The sequence below is a fragment of the Phaenicophaeus curvirostris genome, chromosome 8 (genome assembly GCF_032191515.1).
Source record: "Phaenicophaeus curvirostris isolate KB17595 chromosome 8, BPBGC_Pcur_1.0, whole genome shotgun sequence".
Taxonomy (NCBI): domain Eukaryota; kingdom Metazoa; phylum Chordata; class Aves; order Cuculiformes; family Cuculidae; genus Phaenicophaeus; species Phaenicophaeus curvirostris.
This window is the reverse complement of record NC_091399.1, coordinates 38556561-38579606: the sequence shown is the minus strand read 5'-3', so window position 1 is coordinate 38579606 and position 23046 is coordinate 38556561. Positions and strand designations below refer to the sequence as shown.

Below are 23046 nucleotides of genomic sequence, written 5' to 3'. Positions count from 1 at the left end.
CTCAAACCATTCTGTGATTCTATGAAAATAACCAAAAGTTACTGTGGTATTAGTAAAAATTTTGTACTATATCTTTGAAAAATTAATTAAAAGGGCTCCTAAAATTTTAATGAGCATTATATCTCTGAGTAGCTTTTAACCTGGATATGTCATTGTCTGTAAAATATCAGACTTGTCTGACCATGATAATTCTAGAGGTTGGATTTATCTCTTGAAGATAACCTCTTCGGCTGAAGTGTGTTTCTTCGTTAGAAGGTGTAACTACAGTGTCCTAACATGTAATGTTTGAGTTGTGTTTGAAAGCACGTGAAGGAATTGCAACAGTGTCTATTACCTTAAATCTAATGTGTTTTCATTTCTATTATTTATTTTAGGAAACACTCCCTTGCATCTTGCTGTGATGTTGGGACATAAAGGTAGGTAAAAGCATCAGTTTTTTGAACTCTTAAGTTATCCTGAAGGCTTTGGAGCAAGAGGGGAAAAAATGTTTTTCAATTTCCCTGAATGTGATCTCATGTTTCAAGCTAGTTTGAAGTTGAGGCTTTCTGAAAAGATGATACACGGATTTAGAAGAGAAAAGTTGGAGAAGTTGGAGCTGTTTGTTAGACCAAAATGAAGGAGCTGGGTAGTGAAAGGAGTAGAGTGGAGAGGAGTGGCTGCAATTGGACTCCTTATGAGCCTGGAACAAGAACAGTGGGTGGACCCAGCTTCTCTGTTTTGCAGAGTTAGAAGGAAATTGGGAAACTTGGAATACCATAGAGGATTGAGAAACAACTCTAAGCGGTGGAGGTGAGCGTATGCACGCCTGCTTCGCCTTCAGTGTCCAACCAGTTTAAGTGAAGGGACCTACTTGGGGTGTGTTGGCCGGGGACTTGATCCAGGCAGGGCTCTATTTTAACATGCAATTAATTCATAGTATTGAAGTGTTATTAATTTCTGTTTGTGTGAGGATACCCCTTGTGAGCACTGGTCTTTTCTGTCACTGTGTTGCTGATCTGCTCACTAGCAGTGTTGAACAGTGCCATTTAGCTTTTTCCCCAATTAAATTTATCAGAGTAACATCCTCTAGAATAAAATGACTGTTTGCAAGTGTAATCGCTCACCTGCTTTTTGCATACTCCTTCACTCACTGGATTGGAATTTCTGACTCTCTGCCTAGTTGTTCCTTCCTGTGTCAGGGCTCTATAGCCTGTGGGTTCATGGTGGTGCTTATCTTCCCTGATGCAATGAGTTCTTTGCAGAAAGATTTCAAAGCACAGGATTTAAGTTTCTACTTCAGATAGAAAACATGGAAGTAGATGTGTTTCAAGGCTGGGAAGAAACCTGGAGTATGGTTGCTTAATCTCCATGATAGTAGAATTCTGAAACAAACATGGCTTGGTTTTGTTTAGACACGCGAGTGCTGTGCCTGATGCTGCTCCATCAGAAAGCTGTTGTCAGTAGAAACACTTGGAGGTTTGGAAAGGGGAATGCAGGAAATGTCGTGAGTTGTCTCAAGACATTTTGGCAATACCAATGGAGTGTTCTAAGAGTTAGAGTGGGAAGTAATTTTGAAGGAAGAAAGGAGGGATGTGCTTTTGTAGAAGAACAGTAAAGCTTACTGGAATCTGTGAATGTTGATCTAGCCTGTGATACTTGTTAAGATCACAGAACAGAATCATAGAATGACCTGAGTTGGAAGGGGCCCACAAGGATCATCAAGTCCAACTCCTGTTCTTGCAGAGGACAACCCCAGCATTCACACTACGTGTCCGAGGGCGTTGTCCAAATGCTGCTTGAATATTGTCTGTCTTGGCACCATGACTGCTTCCCTTGGAGAGCTGTTCCAGTGCTCCACTACCCTCTGTGTGAAGAGCCTTTTCCTCGTATCCAGCCTAAACCTCCCCTGGCACATCTTCCTGCCATTTCCTCAGGTCCTACCATTGGTCATCAGAGAGGGGAGATCAACACTTGCTCCTCTTCCTCTCCTTGTGAGGAACCAGTAAACTGCAGTGAGGTCTCTCCTTAGCCTCCTCTTCTCCAGGCTGAACAGATCAACTGACTTCAGCTGCTCCTCATATGACTTCTCTTAGCCCTTCACTAACTTTGTGGCCCTCCAGACACTCTCTAGTAGTTTGATATTCTTTGTTGTTAGGTTTATAACAATTTAACTCTGTGTTTCCAAGCAGTGATGATCAGCTCTGTATATGGCGTCTGTGCCTTACTGCAGCATTTGTTTCAAGCTTTAGTTTGTCACGGTTGTTAGTTAGTGTTCACAAGTTTTGCGCTGTGTGTAGAAGAGATCAGTTGTTTTTTTTGTTAAAAGGCAATTAGCTGTCATGGAGGGACACTTTCAGTATAATTACAGTGGTATTGTACCACTTTAATAAATAGTAACAATTTTGAACAAAGAAGCCTCTTCTAATAAAACTTGATTGGAAGGAGCTTACCAACTTGAATTCAGTACCATTGAATATCTCAAATACTGTGTTCAGTTTTGGGCCCCTCACTATAAGAAAGACTCTGAGGGGCTAGAGTGTGTCCAGAGGAGGGCTGGGGAAGGGTCTGGAGCACAGGGCTTATGGGGAGCCGCTGAAGGACCTGGGACTGATTAATCTGGAGAAGAGGTGGCTGAGGGGAGACCTTATCACTCTCTGCAGCTCCCTGAAAGGATTATGGAGCCAGGCAGCGGTCAGGCTTTTCTCCAAAGTACCAAGTGATAGAACAAGAAGAAATGGCTTCAGGTTGCACCAGGAGAGGTTTAGACTTGATATTAGGAAATATTACTTCACAGAAAAGGTTATCGTGCACTGGCAGAGGCTGCCCAGGGAAGTGGTGGAGTTGTCATCCCTGGAGATATTTAGATGATGTGTGGATGTGATACTTAGGGACATGGTTTAGTGGTGGAGTTGGCAGTGTGAGGTTTATGGTTGGATTTGATCTTAAATGTCTCTTCCAACCTAAATGATTCTGCAATTTGTTCTTAGCCTCTCTTGAAATTTGCTTATTTTATGTTTTGGCTCTAGGATAAGAAGCTATCTATTCAGTACTGACAGGTTCCTTTATACAGGTTGTCCTTGCGTATAGCACAAACAGGAGAGGAGAGACATTTCTTCCCTCTGCTCCTTTTCTCATTGGCTGTGTGTTCACAGTTTCCCTCTTGGTGCTTTCCACATAGTCAGTTGTCCTGTGTGTAAAGCCCTGAATCCCTCAGGATGCTTCTGATGAGCCTTTGTCTAGCCCACCTAAAGCAGGGCTATATTTGTGTGTGAAATCCAGCACAACGCCTGGTTTTGCTCTTCTGCATGGTCATTGATCCACTGAGAGGCCCAGGTGCTTTCCTGCCTTGTTAGCCTGTGTCATTGATATCTAAGGTCGGTCTTCTTTCTCTCTAGGTGATGCATCCAGGCTGTTCAGCTGTGTACAACAGCGTGATAACCAGCCTTTTCTGAAGTGCAGAGTGAATTTACACCCTGTTGGTTTAACTGAAAATGTAATCTGGCTGGTAAATGCAAGCTTATTGCCTGCTCACTGCACAGTATTGTCATTGTGTTAGGCACTATATTTAAAGCAACCATAAAAATACCTCTCTGTTTGCTGACAAAGGAGTCAGGGTTTTTGTTTATTTACCTCAAAAGACAGCATATTCACCAGTGAAGTGTCGCTTCCTTTCCAAGCACTGTGCTTGCCAGTGATTCAGAATTACTGCATCTGGAATGACTAGTACGGTTTCCTGTAATACCTAGGGCAGAAGGGTAATCCGGGAAGTTCCTTCATGCCTATACACCCTATTCATAATGAGATATTTCTTCAGCCTGCAGCATCAGCTTGATGCTACTCTGTCATTTGCAGATGGGTCAGATTGACTTTAATGAGATGCGGTGAGGAAACTTTCTGTAGTTAGAAACTGAAGAACCGTTTCAAATGAGGACAGCTTACTCAAAACATGGAAATACTGAAAGCTTTCTTCTCTCCTTAATTTTAAAGACTATTTGTCATTCCATCATCATCTTTTTTCCAAAGACAGAAAAGGGAATGCAAATTGAGCTGTGACTCTAGTAGGAACTTGTGAATACTTGAGATGTAATATTGCTTTATCAGCACAGTGTGTGTGCTGAGGTTCAGGGGTAGCATTGACGCATGCTGTTCTGGATGCTATTGATGAAAAATATAATGTGTTGCAGGGGTACCTCTCTGTTGATTTAGGAAAAAATTAGGAAAAAATTCTTCATTAGGAAAAAATTCTTCACAGAAAGGGTCATTGGGCACTGGAACAGGCTGCCCAGGGAGGTGGTTGAGTCATCTTCCCGGGAGGTGTTTAAGGCACGGGTGGACGAGGTGCTGAGGGGCATGGTTTAGTGTTTGATAGGAATGGTTGGACTCGATGATCCATTGGGTCTCTTCCAACCTGGTTATTCTATGATTCTGTGATGGAACACAGGACCGTGGGTTGTGTGCTCTGTTATCAGTGCTTCGGACATCCACGCAGTTAGTTCTACAGTGCCTGTTCCTTGTCGTATAGCCAGTTGCGCACATGTTCTGAGGCTTTCTGAGGTCAGAGTGTGCTTGGCTGCCTGCTTTGGTTGCCATGTTACCACAAATGTTTTAAAAAGATTTGTTCTGTAGTTGTGTATGTGTGTGTATGCACACACAGAAATACAGCTTTATAAAAAGCAAATATCAGAAGCAGAAGGGATCTCTCTTCAGTGGTGATATAACTGGTGGCTGATCACCAATTACGTTTTTAGTGCTGCTATTTGACAGGGAAGTGTTGTAATTACTTATGTAAATGCTTTTTGTTTGTTTAAAGTTTGAGTCAGAATCCAGGTATGTATTTTGATAAACTGTTTATTGAATATCTCCTACTTTTGCTTTATTATGTCCCCTTTAGTTTGAATGATATTGCTACATCCTTGATGTTTACTGTAAATAATTATTGCTGTTTTATTACAGAATGTGCCCACCTGCTTTTAGCCCATAATGCTCCAGTAAAGGTGAAAAATGCTCAGGGATGGAGCCCTCTTGCAGAAGCCATCAGCTATGGAGACAGGCAAATGAGTAAGAACCTCTGCTTCCCAGTTAACCAGAAATTGAGGCCTCATTCATAACAGGAAAACCAAAGGTTTTCAAGATAGGGTTTTACTTCTGTTTTAGTTCTCTGAAGAGTTTATCTTAATCAGCTGAACTTCTTTATATCTAAATATGATACAAAAAGCTCTACCCATGTCCATTTCCTTGATAAGAAAGCAATTGCATTAGGATACGAAGTGCTAAGTAGAGTTAAGATCTTGCTTAAAGTGATTGTAAAAGCTATAAACTAGCATTCTTTATTTGAAATTGGAGTTAGAAGATCAGAATGGATTTTAATTGAATGGGATTATCTAGTTGGAACTGCTCGATGTGGTCATATATATATATTTGATATATCGGTTGGCAATGGGAGATTGCTTTTATATTGCATTTCAACAGGCCAGTAGGCACATATAATGATTACTTGCTCCCTTCAGATATGAAGTAGGGAAGGGAAAGTTATTCCGCTGCTACTCACTAGTGGATGTTAATGGTATTTGGTATTACTATGTATATTTTATATATTGATATATTATTAATGCACGAATGCACTAGTTTGTTATATACTAACAACATTCTGCATGTCAGCTCACTACTAAAGCGTTTTCTCAATGGGAGTAGATGTCATGCAGTCATGTTCGATAATATACATGCATACCCACATATTAACTAATACATGTGTAAATGACCTCTTGACATGATTGTATACTTCATATTATAAACAATTATTAAGGCATTTTTTCCTGTTTTGATCTGAACAGTCAATGTGTGATTACTGTAACTGTGTATTTCTCCAAAGTTTGATGAAATCTTATATTTGTGTTGTTTGTTTTTTTCCCAAGGTGTCCAATAGTGACACCAATCTGTAATTAACAAACAAATAGAATAGATCTATGTTATAGTTAATTTCTGTTTAGTTACAGCACTCCTGAGGAAGCTTAAACAGCAGTCCAGGGAAAGTGTTGAAGAAAAGCGACCTCGGTTATTAAAAGCTCTGAAAGAGGTAACTTCAAGGGAGTTGTCTTAACAAAAACAGTTTATGATGGAAAAGCAGTTGCTTATGTTCTTAGTGTAGATGCTCTAGCAAACTGTGGAAGAGATTTTTTTACTTGCTTTTTACAAACCTCTTTTGCTCTTAAAGCAGTCTTGGCTTACATTGTCCATTTTAAGGTGTCACAGGATTATGTGTATTTTTAAGATAACACTTCTTAGTGACTAGAAATTCAATTAGAAAGCTAAGACAGACCTTCCATTCTTCTTTGCAATCTTAAAGTTAAAGATTGTATTTTTAATCTGTATTTCATTAGAGTTTTAAGGCTTTTTTAAATCTTTGGTTTTGGTGAATAATTTACTGGGTTTGTTTAGTCACCGATCATGAATGATGCTTTCTTTTCTTGCTCAGTAATGAGAGATATTTTTGGCTTACACCTCCATTGACAAGCAGCAGCCAGTTCTTCTTGAGCACAGTGAAACATTGCACAGTTTGGGGAAACCAAGAACGGAAGCTCAGTTTCCTTCCTTTCATACTGCTGCAAGTGTGCTAACACTGTGGCTATAAACCACAGGTGGTTATCTCCTTTTGGGTGGGGTGAGTTGCTTCTGCCTAGTCCATTGGTGAAATATGAATGGGTTCGTAGAAAATCTGCTCTTGTATCTTAAGTTAATTAAGCCATACATCTGAAAAGTTGAGCTAAACTGCACTGGTGATGCTCTCTGTGAATATGCTCTGCCAGTGTTCTGATGTTTTTATTAATCCAAGACAAAAAAACCCTGCCATCTGCCTAGGAAATGGAAAGCTTTCAGTTTTTGAGTGAGAGCAAACGGAAAGCAGACATGGCTTTACTAAAACAGCTCTGCAGTTCCTTATTCCTGCTGTTGCAAGACCTGGCCTAGCCTTGTGTCTATTTCTTCTTACCTGGTGTGGAAGTGCTTGGCTACCTCAGTATATTGCCAGCATTTGCTGGTTTTAATCAAGTCACCCCTCACTTTGCTTTTGCTTTGCATGCAGTTTAAAGGAGTTGGTTGGCATGTGTTCCTGGAGGTAGAGGAATTTATATATAAAGACTTGAGCATATTTCCAGAATGCAAATTGGAATTTGTGTCTGTGAATGCTCCTAGCTGAAACTTGACTTGCTAATTTAAGACAGGATATAAATTCCATGGGGTTGGATGCAATTAATGAAAGTAATCGAAGAGCTCCGTGGATCTTTTCTTAAACGCATATTTACAATAAATCTTTTATAATCCACAGCTTAATAACTGTGTAAATTATTAAATAAAAAACCCCATTAAAAACAGATAGGTCAAATGAGTTACATAGTTTTACCATTACTGACTCTGCTCTAGTTAAAGCTTCAGAAGTGTTTTAGTTCTGTTTATATTCAAATACTAACATTGGAGAAAAAGTTTTCTTTGTTTAGCAAAACACAACTTCTACCTGTCTTTCAGCGAATTTTACAGTTGTTGTTTAGACTAAAAAGCTTGGTAATATATTCTTCTTTTCATCTCAGCTAGGTGACTTCTATCTAGAGCTTCACTGGGATTTTCAAAGTTGGGGTAAGCAAGTGCATATTCCTTTCATAGGGAGATAATACTATTGGTCTTAAACAAGCTTGTTTTCTCAGGATTAAATTGTCTTCTGGTTTCCATGTCAGAAAGTTCACAATCCTGTTCTCAGATCCGAGTTACAGAAGAAAGGGTGGACAACTGTTTTGCTGTATTATTTTTGCTTATTCATTTTTGGAGCTGAATTCTAGTCTGCAATCCAATAGCACAATCTGGAGAGGAATGAGCTGATGTTCACTTTGAGAAATTGATTGTTAGAAGAGTAAAATATTAAGATGTCTCTTATCTGGTCAGTTGCTGTTGGTGTGGAGCAGTGGTTTGAACAATTTAGTTGAGTAACTGGACTTGGGGCGTTTAATTTCATGAATTTCAGCCTGTACTCTGAATGGTGGCTGTCAGTTCTAAGTGCAGATGTATGGTAGGTTCTTCAAAACCTACCTTTACCCTCGCGTTTCTTCAATGAGACTGTATAGTGTTTAGCATTTTCTTAGTGTCCACCTCCTGTAATCTGTAGATGAAAAATCTAAACAGATTAGCAAAAACATATTAGCAATGATCAGTGTGTCTGAATAATGTCAAAATATCAGAAGTGATACTTTCTGTTACTGGTTGAAATTTATGTTAGTAATTTTATGTACTTTCATAGAGACTTAGTTGAAGTATTTCCTGTACTGTACGCCCCTGCAAGTATACAGAGGAGGAATGAGCAGCTAGGCTGCCATCAAATGCTGGAGAGATGTTGGACAAACACCTTCTTTCTCTAGGTGCCCTACAATGTGCTGCGAATTGAGTGAGTGGACTTTGTCATGGAAGAGGCAGCATCAAAACAAGGGTTGAGCTAGGTGTGGAATAAGAGAGGACATTGCTCAGTGGTGAGACTGCTGCCTGACTTGCAGAGCATGATGGGTGGCAGTCAGGCATCACACAGAAAAAGCAATGCCAACTTCTAGGATTCCTCTTCTCTTGGAGTCTCCCCATGACTTTGTTTACATTATTTAGGTTTTCTGTATATTCTCTTTCTTGAAGGGGAAGGGATGCTTTGGACAGTGTCTGTGTCTTAATTATTGATCCTCTAGGCTAATTACATTTTATAGGTAGTCTTAATACTTTGTAGTTAATTTTGAAGAAAGTGTTGACATGCCATGTGTAGAGTTGGTTTTATTGCTATAAAGTAAAAGATCTTTCTTAGCATAAGGACAGCTGCAGTCTCATATATCCATCTCATAGTACTATACTGATGCTCAGTTTCACTGGTGGTTTAGTGTTTCCTTGGTATGTTAAACTTAGTGCATTGGATTTTTTTTTTTCTGCTTGTAGGTGTTTTGCATTAGTTGTAGCTAGGGTTTCAGTTGGTACAACCATAGAATTAAAATATCAAACAGATAGAAGGAGAGGTATTAGAACTTTTAAATGATATAACTGCAACAATTATGTCCTGTTGTCAAAAGTAGCCTGTACAATTAGAAATCAGTTTTGCAGTTATTGAAGAGAAATAATTGGTATTAGACAGTTGTGTTTCTGTTGTGATTATGATGGAAAATTAGTATGAGGTACTTGTATTAAAATACGTTGAGATTGTAACTAATATATAGTTTAAAATGAGATAATTTGCAGGGGAACTTCCATGTCCTAATTACATTCTCTCTCCCTACCTTTAGTGCCTTTACTTTCCCGTATTCTGCCTTCTGATGCATGTAAAATACACAAACAAGGTATAAATATCAGGTAAGTACTGATTTTACAATGTGTTATCTAAATCATACATGTCTCCTGTCAGTGAAAACACTGGCTTCCAGTGTGGTTTGAAGGAAATCACTGAGGAGTCTGGAGATGCTGGTGACACAGTATTGTGTTTGTACATTGGTGTTTAGAGCCAAGAAGTGGTGTGAACTGCAGGTTGTCTTTCTTTCCTCTATTGCTCCGAATTTAACTTTGGTTGCTGTGTCACTAAAAATGTAAAGCAAAAGCTGTTAACTGTGTAAGGCTTTACCTGCCAGACATGACAATGACAAATTGAAAAATAGGAACTTGATATTTTTAACACAATTTCACATAAGTGAGCTTGCAGTGTCCTGTGGAGGAATGTGACTGCTCTGGCCTATGTACTAAAAAGAGAGGTATAGTTTCTCTTTTTAAAACGCTTTATGTGACAGGTTCCGAAGTGCAGCGGAGTGCTTCCAGGAACCTTTCCATGCTCAGATCTTTGAGGTTTTGGATTCAAATGTTTTTTACTTTAGAGTCCAAAGTTTAAAACAAATAAAAAGTCAAGAATATGTTTCAGAAAATTCAATATGTAGAAAGTTTTGTTCTATTAAAGCTGTTAGAATAGGTGTGTGAACTGCCTTTTTAGGTCAAATTTCAGGCCAAGTCCATTTCTTTTTTTTTAATTCTCATTTCTGTGTGCTCTGCTTGTATAAGACTGGGAGTTATAACACTGGCACCAAGTGAAACAGCTACAGATTCTTGAAATCAAGAGGCCAGTGTATGATGGGTATTAAGCAGTCACCCTATAGAGCTGAAGTGGTCCCTAAATTCAGATTCTTTAACTGACTATGTTAAAATAGTAAATATTCTAACAATAACAGATGTGAATTGCTACATATCTTTGTCCTTGGCTCCATCTTCGAGTTATTTAGGTCAGCAGAAGCATTTCTTTTGTGTTGGTGAGAGGGAAAAAACAGAAATAGCAATTGAAATAAGTACAGTAAAAAAACCCCAGTCTGTTTATTAACCCTCTTCATAATTTGGGTCATGTCCTAATATTGTTAACTTAAATTGGCAGCTGCTGTTTGTAGAACAGGAGGCTGACCATGTGGAACAGTTGTATTTCTCAGTGTAGCACATAGTGGCTATATAAATTTTGTCACTTCCTCATGCTGGCGGTTCTGTAATAAAGTTTTCTGAAAAAAAACTTTACTTTTCCTATGAAGTTAGCACAAGAATAGATTGGAATGCATTTATAATGGTAGAGATGCTATAACGTGAAACTTATTAGTAGTGATTTTTTATTTCTGTATCCAGGCTTCAGTTATGAAATGTTCTTTGAAAACCCAGGCCTTGGTGTTCTGGTTGTGACTAAAAAAAAACCACCTTCATACTAGTGTATTTGAAGGCTTGCGTGTAACTTCTTTTAAAGTATTGCTGCATTTTCACAGGCTGGACACAACTCTCATAGACTTTACCGACATGAAGTGCCAACGAGGGGATTTGAGCTTCATTTTTAATGGTGATGCTGCACCCTCTGAATCTTTTGTAGTTTTAGACAATGAACAAAAAGTTTACCAGCGAATACATCATGAGGTAAAGATCTGCATGAATGGCGAATGTGAAATACCTTGAGCTTTTACTTCACATCAGAAGTCTGACTTATTTTATGAAACAAAATGTACAAGCTCCAAAGAAGTGCAAACCAAACACTTTTCTGTTCAGTTGTTATAACTTAACCTGTACAGATGACACAAAATTTTGTTAAGAAAAACAGTGCTTTTGAGTACAGAAATCTAAATGAGGGAAAAAAGCTAGAATGTGATCTTTTGGAAAAATCTTTTTATCATCCTTAATAGGCAAATATATTCTGAGTTATAATGCGTGCTACTTTTCTATTTGGCTTAATTTCAGTGTCCTCAGGTGGATTTTCAAACTTGCTTGCCACTGCCTTGTGTCCATTTAGTCACTCTTGGCCAGTTTAGCTGTTAACAGTGCAAGGGTGTGACTTGTTGAAGCCCTTGTATTGAGTCAAGTTCTTAATCATGGCTTTATCCACCCATCACTTAAGCATATAGATCTTTGCCCCTGGAAAGGGTGTGGCTGCTGAGCTGCTGGATAAACCATGGTTGGATGCTTCATTTGCATCAATATTTAAGATTAAACTATTTGGTAACCATTTGGCCAAAGCGTCTATAAAACAGTTTGAAAATTCAGGAAATGTTAGTTCTGGGAAAAGTTCAAAGGAAAAGATTTATTGATTTGGGTTTTTTGTGTGGGTTTTGGTTTTTTGGGGTTTTTTTTTGATTTTTTTTTTTTTTTTAATTAGAAGTAATCATAATTTAGTTCTACTCAGTATTCGGTGCCATTTTTCCTCCTAGGAGTCTGAGATGGAAACAGAAGAAGAGGTTGACATTTTGATGAGCAGTGATATTTACTCAGCAACGTTATCAACCAAATCAATTACCTTCACACGTGCCCAAACTGGATGGCTTTTTCGGGAAGACAAAACAGTAAGCTGAAAGAGCATCTCAGACTGCAATACTGGAGATGAAATATTTCAGACAGCCTTATGGTGATGGGCTTGGGAAGAAGCAAGGAGTGAAAGAGTGTGATGTTCAGGGCAGGGAGGAAATGTCTCCCCTACCCCTCATAATTCTCACTAGTTTGGCTATGTAGGACATATGTGGTGAGCAGCCTTTGTAAGGAAAATGTAAGCTGTTGGCAAAGTAATGTGGTGGAGTTGTTGGACAGGGTAGAGACAGATTGTACTGAGAATGACTTTATTCTAGGAGTGTATTATGGTCTCTGCAAATTAATTCTGGTAAGGATTCTGTGACTTCCTGTGTCTGAAATGCATGAGGATGGGAGTCTTCTGGGTACTGTTTCCTTTAGATATTCCTTTCCCTGTTACCAGTCTGACTGGGGTACAAGTTCTCAGATGTGAAAAAAACTTCCTTGAGTGGGAAGTTGCTCTCTCCTGGCTAACTCCGGAGGATTTTGGTTTCAAGTGGATCTGATTATCTTGTGCCGTTCATCCCAAGTGTTTCAGAGCTTTGTTCTTTTTGAGTACTGAATGCATCTTCTATGTGTGTGAGCAATCCTTGAACACAGCTTGCTGGTGAAGGATGTTTTATTAAGATTTCCCTTGGCCAGTCTTAAATTGTTAATTTTTCTGTCTTATACTTTCCATTGATGTGAAATAGCTGTTCCTGTTGGGGTTCTTTTGTTTGTGCTGTGGATACCTTACTGGGATTGTCCCTGACAGCTCATGAGGTTGGCTGTGTGAATTAAAATATTGCAATCTCAGCAAAACTTATCACACTGAAGTGCAATTATTTTGATATGCAGGGATTTAGATGATTTTATTTTATCTTCTATGAGTCAATAATGTCCAATTCGTTTCACACAGGAAAGAGTAGGAAACTTTTTGGCAGATTTCTACTTGGTTAATGGACTTGTATTAGAGTCAAGGAAAAGAAGAGAACACCTCAGTGAGGAGGATATTCTTCGAAATAAAGCTATCATGGAGAGCCTGAGTAAAGGTGGCAACTTAATGGAACAAAATTTTGAGGTATACTTGAGTAATTCTTCACAATGTGAATTTTTGCATAGGAGAATAATCTCTTTCACCAGTAATTTAGCAAGGTCTGTAGATAATGTTCTATTTTGATTGTCTTAATTTAAAATAGCAGATACATTCTACAAGTATAATCATGGTTATACATTAATGAATTATCCTGATTAGTGTATACATTGAGGAATTTCTGTGATTATATTGGATATTTCAGTCTTAATTTGTCTCTTAGTAAAAGATTATGGGTTTGGCTGTGGCAAATCACTTGAAAAATTTTGTCTAAAAGAAGTTATTGTTCAATTCTGGTTTTCTTTTCAATCATGTTTTCATTTAGCTTCATGAAAATGGACGAAGCCTGTTATTATCACTGTGAAATCAAGAGCTATTCAGAATGAGCCAGACACCATCTGGGAACACACACACAGCCTGTTAAAAATGATAAATTTATTTGTGTGTTAGCTCGTGCTTGGTTACTTGTCATTCAGCCACTTGAAGTAACTGATCGAGTGTTATACTAAAACACCCAGCTTCTGTGTGAAATACAGTTTGAGACCAAATTCCTAAATGGAGACTGACAGCAAGAGCAGGGGATAGGGAAGCCCAGTATCAGCTACAAACTGGATAGGCCATATTGCTGTTCTTTGATGAACCACAGTACAGTTGTTTCTTTTGAATGGCAAAATTCTAAGAGAATGTAAAGGAACATAACCAGCTACTATGTGTTTTTCTGAACAGCCTGTCAGACGGCAGTCTCTCACTCCACCATCACCCAATACAATCACGTGGGAAGAGTACATATCTGCTGAGAATGGAAAGTGAGTATGTTGGGTTTATTGATGTTAACTTCCATAGGCACCTTTTGGAGTGTTGGGTTGGGGGTTGATTTGGGGGGTGTGTTCTCTAATTTATGGGTGCTTTTTGTTCATAGTTTTGTGGGGGCAGAGGAACATTGGGTTTGATGTCTTGGGTATTTAACATTCTTCAGTAGGCTGGCTGGGAAGGGGATAACTCATACGTGTTAATAGTATTACTGCATCTGCTGGTGATGGGCATCTGCCTGGTTACCCACAACTTGAAATTTAAACACTTAGAAAATACGGACATCTAAACAGGCTTTATATTTTTAAGTAAAACTTTCTGACAAATTCATTGGTGTAATTCGTTTATCTTTACCAACAATAATGATAAATAATTGAATTCACCATGTTTGAAATAGAAGTTTAAGATTTTACGAGATTTTAGTAGCAGTGGTAGTGTAAAAAAATGCACACTTCTGGAATACAAAGACATGCAGATCTCCTAGTACTGGCTAAATCTTTGCAAGTACCCTCTTCTAGGCGTGTAACTGGGTAGTGTGTGGCTGTATGTTAAATTAAATTGCAGTAGCTTCTTTTATAGAAGGTGCAAGCAGTTGAATGTGTTTTCTAGGACTGTGTGTTGTCAGCTGTTGAATGTAGAGGACCAAAAATGTACGGAGTGAGTCACATCAGTAACTGTGATGCCAGTCCATTCTCCAAAGATATTAGACTATAGCCTAGAGTTGGGTGTTACCAGGAATGTGGGGATATTGCAGCACAGGCTTACTAAGAAGGCATGTGAATCTGTGTTGGGGTTTTGGTGTTCTTTTAATTTTTACAGTATTTGAGACAGAATGAATAGTTGAGCAGAATGAACAGATTATGCCTGAACAGCTCTTACTATTCAGCCAGAAATACCTATATATGTAAGATTTCGGTTTGTTTAATAATCTGATTAACTGAAAGAAATTTAGTGGTAATCCAGATTTCAAGCTAAGGCAGAACAAAAGAGAAAAACATTTGTTATCATATTTGTAACCTAACTGTTCCTCTCCTATAGCAGTTTTTTCTGCCCTGTTTTCCTTAGAGTGCTAGCAGAGGAACTTTTCCACCTTCTCGGAGATTGTTTCATGTTTTAGGCTGAAAGCAAGTTAACTTTTCTAGTTCCACTTGATGCTTTGTTGACACACAGACTGTTTTAATGAACATCTGACATCAGCTGCATGTATTTCTGGGTAGCTGTCTTGTCTTCTTATAGTATTTGTTAACATAGTGTTCATGAGGAATTATTTGCAGGTTTTTCTGAAGCTGTTTCCTTGACTGTTTTTGTCTTGTCTCCTGGTTTAGCAGGACTCATTGTAATCTAAATTAAGATGGTTACTGACCCATCTTTACTCTGCACAGCTTTAAAAATACTTAAAGTATTTGCGTTATTTTAAGGATTCTGATGTTTTCAAACCTGCGCCTGTCTTCCTTACTTCAAAATGAAGGTATCACTGAGAGAGAAACTGACCTTGTCTTTCTCCCCTCCCCCTGACAGAGCTCCTCACCTGGGAAGAGAGCTGGTCTGCAAAGAAAGCAAGAAAACCTTTAAAGCCACGATAGCTATGAGCCAGGAATTTCCCTTAGGAATTGAATCGTAAGTCGAAATTATTGCTATGGTTGTTATTTATATGTAGGAAATGTTTTAATATGCTTGTGAACTGCACAGATGTTCAGATATGGGAGTGTGGCAGTTTAAAACCTGTGAGTGTAGTCATACTTCTAAGCAAGGAGACCGTTAAAATGACAGACCTCAGTGCTGGTGTGCCTGTTATCAGAAGAGCCAGGTGCTTGTCTTACTTGGCAAGGCTGAAGGTTTGACCAGGTTTATCATTAACTTGTCACAATACCGATGTGCCTGACTCTACAGAAATCTAAAACATTTTTGCCCTTAGCAAGTCTTGACGCAATGTTATGTCCTCTAAACCAATACAAAACCATATTAGGTTGCTTATGTCCATGGAGATGGGGCTGTGGTACCGTACGCTATGATCTCCTGTATGAAGTGAGGACAAGAAATTATTATCTTGATGCTTATTTTTACGCCTACGGTAATATGATATGGATCACTGAGAACTGAATGGGAGGCTGCTGACACTGAAGCTCTAAGGAGATAGATAGCTAAGTGTGATGTAACTTTTCAGCTCCTATATCACCTTGCTCTTCAGGTCGTTTTTATCTTTTCTAGAGCAAAAGTTTGTGAAACAAGAATTTGTAATGATGTTTGTTTTCCTTTCCAGATTGTTGAATGTTTTAGAAGTAATTGCACCCTTCAAACACTTTAACAAACTTAGAGAATTTGTTCAAATGAAGCTTCCACCAGGCTTTCCTGTAAAATTAGGTAAGAGAACAACTACTCTTGCGCCTTTGTTTCCAAAACGTGCGTGCTTATTTATGCAGTATGTTCAGAACTTCTGTGGAGGTTTGAAGAGAACCCTTATGTAAGAGTGTGTTGGTGTAGGTTTCTGAGAACACAGTTTAGTCAGTGCCGGGAACATCAGGTATGAGATTTACAGCTGAAAGGCGAATACAGCCCCAATCGTGAAGAGAGCTCTCAATTTTGTGTTTTCCTAGTGCTCGGGTCTCACTCTAGGAGTAATGTAGATATGCTAAATTATCCTTGCATTAAGGCTGATCTTAGTCACAAGTTAGGTATTTTGTAGCACTTCTTTATTTCTTTTGCATCCAGAATTACTGGAGGTGTGTTTTTCACTTCCAATAAATAGAAACTCTACCATTACTCTTGTAACAAATGGACATGTATAAAGCAGTTTATTCATGGTATAGATTATCACAGGATAAACTGCCAAACAGTAATAGTACTTTTTCAAAGTGTTACAGGTTTTCATGCATACCAGTAATCTGTCAAGCTAGACAGTTCTGAACAGACTCCATTCTACCTCCTGTCACATTTTCAGGGCTCTTTTAGTGAGGACTGGCCTTTCACTCAGCTTAAGTTAGTTCATGGGCAGGCCAGTGTTATTGAGGACGGTTCTTAAATGCTCAGCCTCAGTTCTAGTTGAAAAATAGTTGCGTTTTAAAGCAAACATTCAGAAGGTTCGTGTCTTCGTGTGAATTTGCTCAACAGAAGCCTACATGTGGCAATGTTATTTTGTCTTGTATCCTCTCCAGGTCATGTCCTCTGTTGTTTAACAGATTAATCTATATGGTCATGGCACCTTGCTTTCCACATTGTCTGTCTGCATCAAGAAAGGAAAACCACTGAATTTAGAGTATTAACAGTTTTTAAATGGTGTGTTGAGTTAGGTATTGTTTATGTGCTCAGGGCATCTGAGCATATTCTGAAATACCTTTCTTTTAAACCATCTGTTTTAAGACCTCTGAATTGCTATTGTGTAGAACACTAAACAAGCTTCTATGTCTTCAGCTAAATCTTTAAGTAGCAGTACAGGTAAACCTGTATTTTTCTGCTTTTCATTGTACTGTTTTGCCTCCTATCTAGATATTCCTGTATTTCCCACCATCACAGCCACTGTGACTTTTCAGGAGTTCCGTTACGATGAGTTTGATGAATCCATCTTCACTATTCCTGATGACTACAAGGAGGACCCCAGCCGCTTTCCTGATCTCTAACTAAACTGGAAGGTGAATGGTGAATAACAATACCAGCGAACCACAATGAAAGCGAACGGATGCCAATAGCCGACAGGTATAGGTAGAAAAGTGGGTCATAAAGGAAGGGACAAACTCCATAAACCAGAATAAAAGGGAATGTGCATCGAATGATGTGCTGATACTCACTGTAATGGGCATCTAATCTAGTCCCTGATTTACAGCATCTCCTGCTGTGTCCTTCACACTTTTATACATCCAGTACTCCAAGCGTGGTAGTCTGGCACCTCGGTGATCCTGAGAATGCCCAACAGCTGTGAGGAATATCATTCCTTTTTAAATTTTTTTACATTTCTTGGTGATACAAAAAGCACTCTTGGACCATTAGCATCAAAGTTGAAATGTCTTAGCTGGATATTTGCCCTATAAGACATCCCACCATACCTAAATGACCATATTATATTCTTTCAAGCTTTGTTTTCACAAATTGTAAACTATGTATCATTATGTATAGATCAGTAACTTGAATGTTAGCTGAAGGTATATTAGAAGGAATGCATTTTCTGTAGATGAATGAACCAAATGGTAACCATTAAGCAACTGCATTTCATACTGCAATACACTTCGGAAACAGCGTTTGCTCTGCAGGGAATGAGGTACCTCCTCTAGCACCTTAGTGCAGTCCATTGTGGTGCTATCAGTCTCTCTCAACCATTAGTTTCTTCACCGAGCTCTCTGTTTATCTGCCGTTCATTGGCTCTGCACACAACTTCCCTTCACCTGCTGGCTGGACAGTCCCTGCTGTGTCTGTGATGCTGTTGGGATTAGCTCACTTGGAGGTTCATTACCTAGAAATTGTCACCTTTTAGTTTCTTCTGTCCCATTCACTGAGAAGGCTTGCTCCATAGTGGTTGAGCATCCACTGGGTTATCTTGTGTTTGTATTCAGCAGCTACTTAAAAACGTGGGATGCATATAAAGAGTTTTTAATGCTCAAGCATTAAACATTCATGTAAGAAAAGATTTTTCTTGAAGTTAGTTTAATTGTAGTGCACATTGAATAGGGCTCACATTGGGAGATTTTATTTTCAAATGCTTAGGATGTTTTCTGGTTAATTTCCTTCCTCTTAATGTTTTTAATATGTAGGCGTTTCAGTACTCTGGCTTCTTGAGCTTATTCTCATTCTCGGTGGTTCCAGTCTCCTAATTTGACAATAATCCAGCTTTTTGGTATGTTAGGAAGAATTTGTGCAAAAGGCTAATGGTGCTATTTGTTTGTAATAAGAAATTTAGATTAAAGTGCTGGTGTGTAATTGTACAAAAATGTAAATATTTTCAAAGTTATATTCTTTGTGCACTGTAGTCAAAACTTTTTCTGGAAATCACTAGAGTTAAGTATCAGACTTTTATTATAAAGCGTACTGTCGATGCTTAGTGAAGGTAACCAGCCTCACTGACCCCACAGGTGGCAGAGGGAGGTGGCTTTCGCAAGGCAGTAGAAGCTGACTTGTTGGGCACATCAGCAGAACATGGGAATACATGTCGAAAGCAAACGTTCTTTCCGAACTGCTGGAATCTGTGTAAAACCCAAGGCGGCTGCCCTAGAGAAGTGCAGTATCCACTCTGTAAGCAGAGTCCTAGTGAGTCACTGTTGGCAAAGTACAGGTAAATGGGATATAGGAGATTGAGGTTGATCCTCTGCTAGCATTGCTAGGAACCTGTGAGTTTCACAGGTGGGGAATGTTTACTTGCAGACTGCAGTGGATATACTGCAGTTAGTTATTCAAAATCAAATTGAAAATAAAACTATAGGGGAAAAATGCAGAGGGAAATAAAGAATTGCTGTAATTACTTCTGAAGTACTGTATCAGGAGCAGATGTTGAACATTCAGTAGGAATGATAGAACTTGTTTTTCCAAGTAATTATGAATTCCTAAAGTGTTCTACATCTCCAGTATAAATGGACAGCACCTCCTGCTCCTCATGGGGAACAGCTGAGATCCTTATTGCGGGAGACCTGGGCTGGATGTGTGTGGAGACTGATGGTGGCAGTGCAGGAAGTCGGGATTCAGTATCAGTGGGGCCAAACACCTACTGCTTCTGTTGCCCTCTGTTACAGGTGCCCATTGCAGGGTGGGATGCTTTGTGTGGCTCTGCTGGACTGGCCGCACGCAGTGCTGGCTGTGATACAGCCCAGGTGCTGTACTGGGGCACTGAGGAGGTGGGGAATCCTGGTGAATGCAGAATGTTTCTCCATATGGTGAATGTTAGAAACCCTCGTTCTTGGTCTCACAGAGAAAGAACCATGTGTGCCATGGTTCATACTTTGCATTTGTGATTGTTCCAAGTGGCCACCAGGGCTTGCTGACATAGGAAGGAGCATCCGTAGCTGGAGCAATGTGATTTAGGCAGTAGAGTGGCTTTAGTGGACTGGATTCTAGACTGAAAGAACAAAGGGTTTTGTGTAACCTCACAGATTTCTGTATCTGCATCTGCCCCAAAACCAGCCCATGTGGTCTGCTGGTGGCAAATGAGGTGCCCAGCTCCAAGACCACTGCAGCCTGTGGAAATGTTTTCTGTGATTTGCATGGACTCTGGCTGCAGCTTTTGTGGGGTTTTTAACCTTCATGATTACACCACTACTGATTTTGATACATTTTAAGATTTGCAGAAACTTTTTATAGTGGATTGCTGTACTAAGTTTGTTCTAACTGGGAGTATCAGCAGAGTGGGGTGGACATGGATGTGACTGACTGTACCCTTTACATCATTACGGTGAACAAACCCTGCTGCCACTTTCCTTCCTGCTCTGGAGGTAAACGAACCAACTCCAGACAGATTGTCCTTTCTATCTTGGTGGCTGTTCTCAGATTCCTGTGGCAACCTTGTGAATCAAGGCTCAGCAAACTGTTTCTCCATACATTTCCTTCCAGCTTTTGATGTCTTTTCAGTCTGAAACATTCCTAGTGACGAGTTTTGAAACTGAAAGCATAGGGAAGCCTGGGGCAGGGTTTTCTGATGGATGTATACAGGGCAAGCTGCAGGGATCCTAACTAGCATGAGGGTCGTTGAGCTGAGCCTGCCTGCCAGCCAGGCATCTTGGCACAGCAGTAGCGATCCCCAGGGGTGAAGAGATGGGATCCCAGCAGCAGAGCTGTACCGCTGCAATTCTTCAGTGGTGGCTCCATCCACACCGATATCAATGTCTTAAATAGTGTCATTTGTTTTGTGTTGAAATCTATTTTTCCTAGCAGGATTGACCTGACAGAACTTAATTTCTGTTTTTCCCTTTGCTTTTAAGACCATGCTGGGTGTTAAGGGAAGGTTTGGTCCTCTGTGGAGGACCTGCAGCATTTTTACAGAGGTTCTCTTGTCCCCTGCAGCGCGACAGGAAGCGCGTCTGCTTTCGCTGGTCAATCTGCTTGTGCACCTGTAGGAACTTCCCTGCAGCAGCTACCCCTGAATGTAAGAGTAGCCGGGTGACTAAAGCCACCCCTGGATACCTGGCTGAGGGCTCTGGTGCCACTGGCTGCTGACACGAATTGAGTGGTAAAGGGAGCTTGCACGGGTCCGGCAGGAATTGCCACATGGGATGCACAGGAGCACCGTGGTGTTCTCCAAGGTGAAGCTAATACTGGTGCGTGAGTCAAGCACGTGGAGGGGGAAACCTCTGTGCCGGGCTGCGAGGAGACCTCCTCCCTCCAGAGCGCAGGGCGCTGCTGCTTCTGATCTCACCACATTCAGTTTTTCTGATGGCTGTGAGAGTTTTTATGGATATGTATTACAAGCCAGCCACTAATTCTGGTACATTTGCAAAAGCATTCCTAGGGTTGTTTAACCGAACTTCTACTGGTCTTCCAAAACGTTGCTTTAATTTGTGGCAAAGGGAATGCATTTTCTTTTCCTCTCAAGGAGCTGCTGTTCCAGTCACTGCGCTCACTTTACTGCAATTCTCAAATTATGTATTGGAACAATTTGTTACAGAGAACGCTGGATCTATTTGTGCTGGAAACCCACCCCGTTAAGTTGATATTCAAAGCAACTGTCTGTTTTTTCAATGTTTCTGTTCTTGATTTGACATTCATGCCAGGATAACTGCATTATTTAATCTGTATTAACAAATCTCCTGTAATGCTGCAGTTTCACATTTATTTTCCTTACAGTTTGTAATTATCATGGAAACAATGTCACTGTTTTGCATCTTATGAGTTGTCTGGTCCATGTGTCTAACTTACCTTCACTAACGGTAACTTTTGGTTGTATCATTTGTTAGAATAAAGACCAAAATATGATTGATATGATTTTTGAAACCTTTCAACCTGAGTTTAACTCTCCTCCCACTGTTCTCCTCAGGATGCAGACACTGTAGCCCTGCATCCCTGGGCTTGGATTTGGGCTGAGGGGACAAGCTTTCTCTTTGTCAATTCTTAAATAAATCCCTGCAAGTTCCCTCTGGCTTGCTCCTTACCCTCTGTAAAGCTCCAGATTTTAGTGGACTGCCCAGTCCACAGGGGAAGAGCAGGGACAGCAGCTTCTGTCCATTTTCCAGGACACAGAAGAGTTGAGAATCTGGTGTCTGGGAGGGAGACTGTGAGTTTGATGAACCCTGTTCATTAAAACTTAGGTACTTATCTCCTAAATTCAGAAATGCATTTAATTCAGTTAACAAGATGGGACAGTTGGTTGTAACAGGAGTGGTGGAAGAATTGAGGATGACTTGGAGAGCAAAACCTGGAAACTTTGGGTTTCATTTTAAGGGTTTGGGGGTTTTTGGGAGGTTGTTGTTTTTTTTTTTTACTTAAATTGCATTGCATTAGTTGAGCTTGCAGGGATCTCCTTCTGGTAGGAAGAGTTCACTATCTTTTAAATCTCCCTTTTATAGAGTAAGAGAACTCATGTTTGGAGTTAAAGAAAGTTCTCAGACCATCACCAGTAAACCCCTTTCAGTCAAGGGAGTGGTTGTAGCTGTTCCAGCACTGCAGTGCAGCATGAAATCCTGCAGGCAGCTTTATCAACTGTAAACTGCTTCATACAAATATCCCAGTGACAACAAAAGGCCCAGCTATGCAGACATCACCCAACCTGGCTGCGTCTGGTTTGGTTTAGTTACAGGGACTCCTGCTCTCTCACTGTGGGAAGCAGGAGCCCAGCAGCTATATGGCAGCAGCCCCTCAGCCCTGAGAACACTCAGAGCAGCAAGAAGCAAGAGTGTGGATCAAAATGGCAAGTTCTGCTCTGCCTGGGGCCCTGGCCGTTTGGAAAAGGTGAGGGTGAATCACCAGATTCAAGAAGCTCAGGCACTGCTCCTCTTTCATTCCCCACCTTCCCTGGTTTAAATCAGGGAGTTTTCAGCTGACCTCAGAGCCTGCTTTATGTGCACAAAGCGCTCACTGCTCCCCCCTTCCACTCATCTTCCCTTACCACCTTGAGGATAATAAGGGGGAAATGTTCCTATTTCCATGGAAATAAAGAGAATTTTTACAAACACCTACTTCCTTTCAAAAATTCTTGTCCCCAAATACCTCCAGATTCCCATTTAAGCCCATTCCCTCCATTCTCCTCCCCAAAATAAGATAGTTCTTCAGTGTAACACACTGAATGGACTAATCCAGCAGGTGGCTCAACCATCTCGGAGAGCTGTTACAGTCCTTAAATAAAGGCAGGTGAAGAAAAACACACTGTAAAGTAAAACTGTGAAGCTACATGGTGTGAACAAATGCCAGTCAAGGTTTATAGGAAC

At 40.0% G+C, this 23046-nt stretch overlaps 1 protein-coding gene across 1 annotated transcript in view; it reads left to right on the top strand.

Annotated features, from left to right (window-relative positions):
- Positions 1-21607, top strand: part of LOC138723103 (ankyrin repeat domain-containing protein 13C) — a 28144-nt gene extending 6537 nt beyond the window's left edge. Inside the window, exons 2-13 of the mRNA XM_069861989.1 lie at positions 375-416; positions 4933-5037; positions 5967-6052; positions 7560-7605; positions 9273-9339; positions 10770-10914; positions 11700-11831; positions 12731-12892; positions 13631-13710; positions 15233-15331; positions 15975-16075; positions 17198-21607. Of these exons, the coding sequence (XP_069718090.1) occupies positions 375-416; positions 4933-5037; positions 5967-6052; positions 7560-7605; positions 9273-9339; positions 10770-10914; positions 11700-11831; positions 12731-12892; positions 13631-13710; positions 15233-15331; positions 15975-16075; positions 17198-17328 (1196 nt within the window). The 3' untranslated portion in view covers positions 17329-21607. The remainder of the gene's footprint in view (positions 1-374; positions 417-4932; positions 5038-5966; positions 6053-7559; positions 7606-9272; positions 9340-10769; positions 10915-11699; positions 11832-12730; positions 12893-13630; positions 13711-15232; positions 15332-15974; positions 16076-17197) is intronic.
- The last annotated feature ends 1439 nt before the right edge of the window (positions 21608-23046 follow it).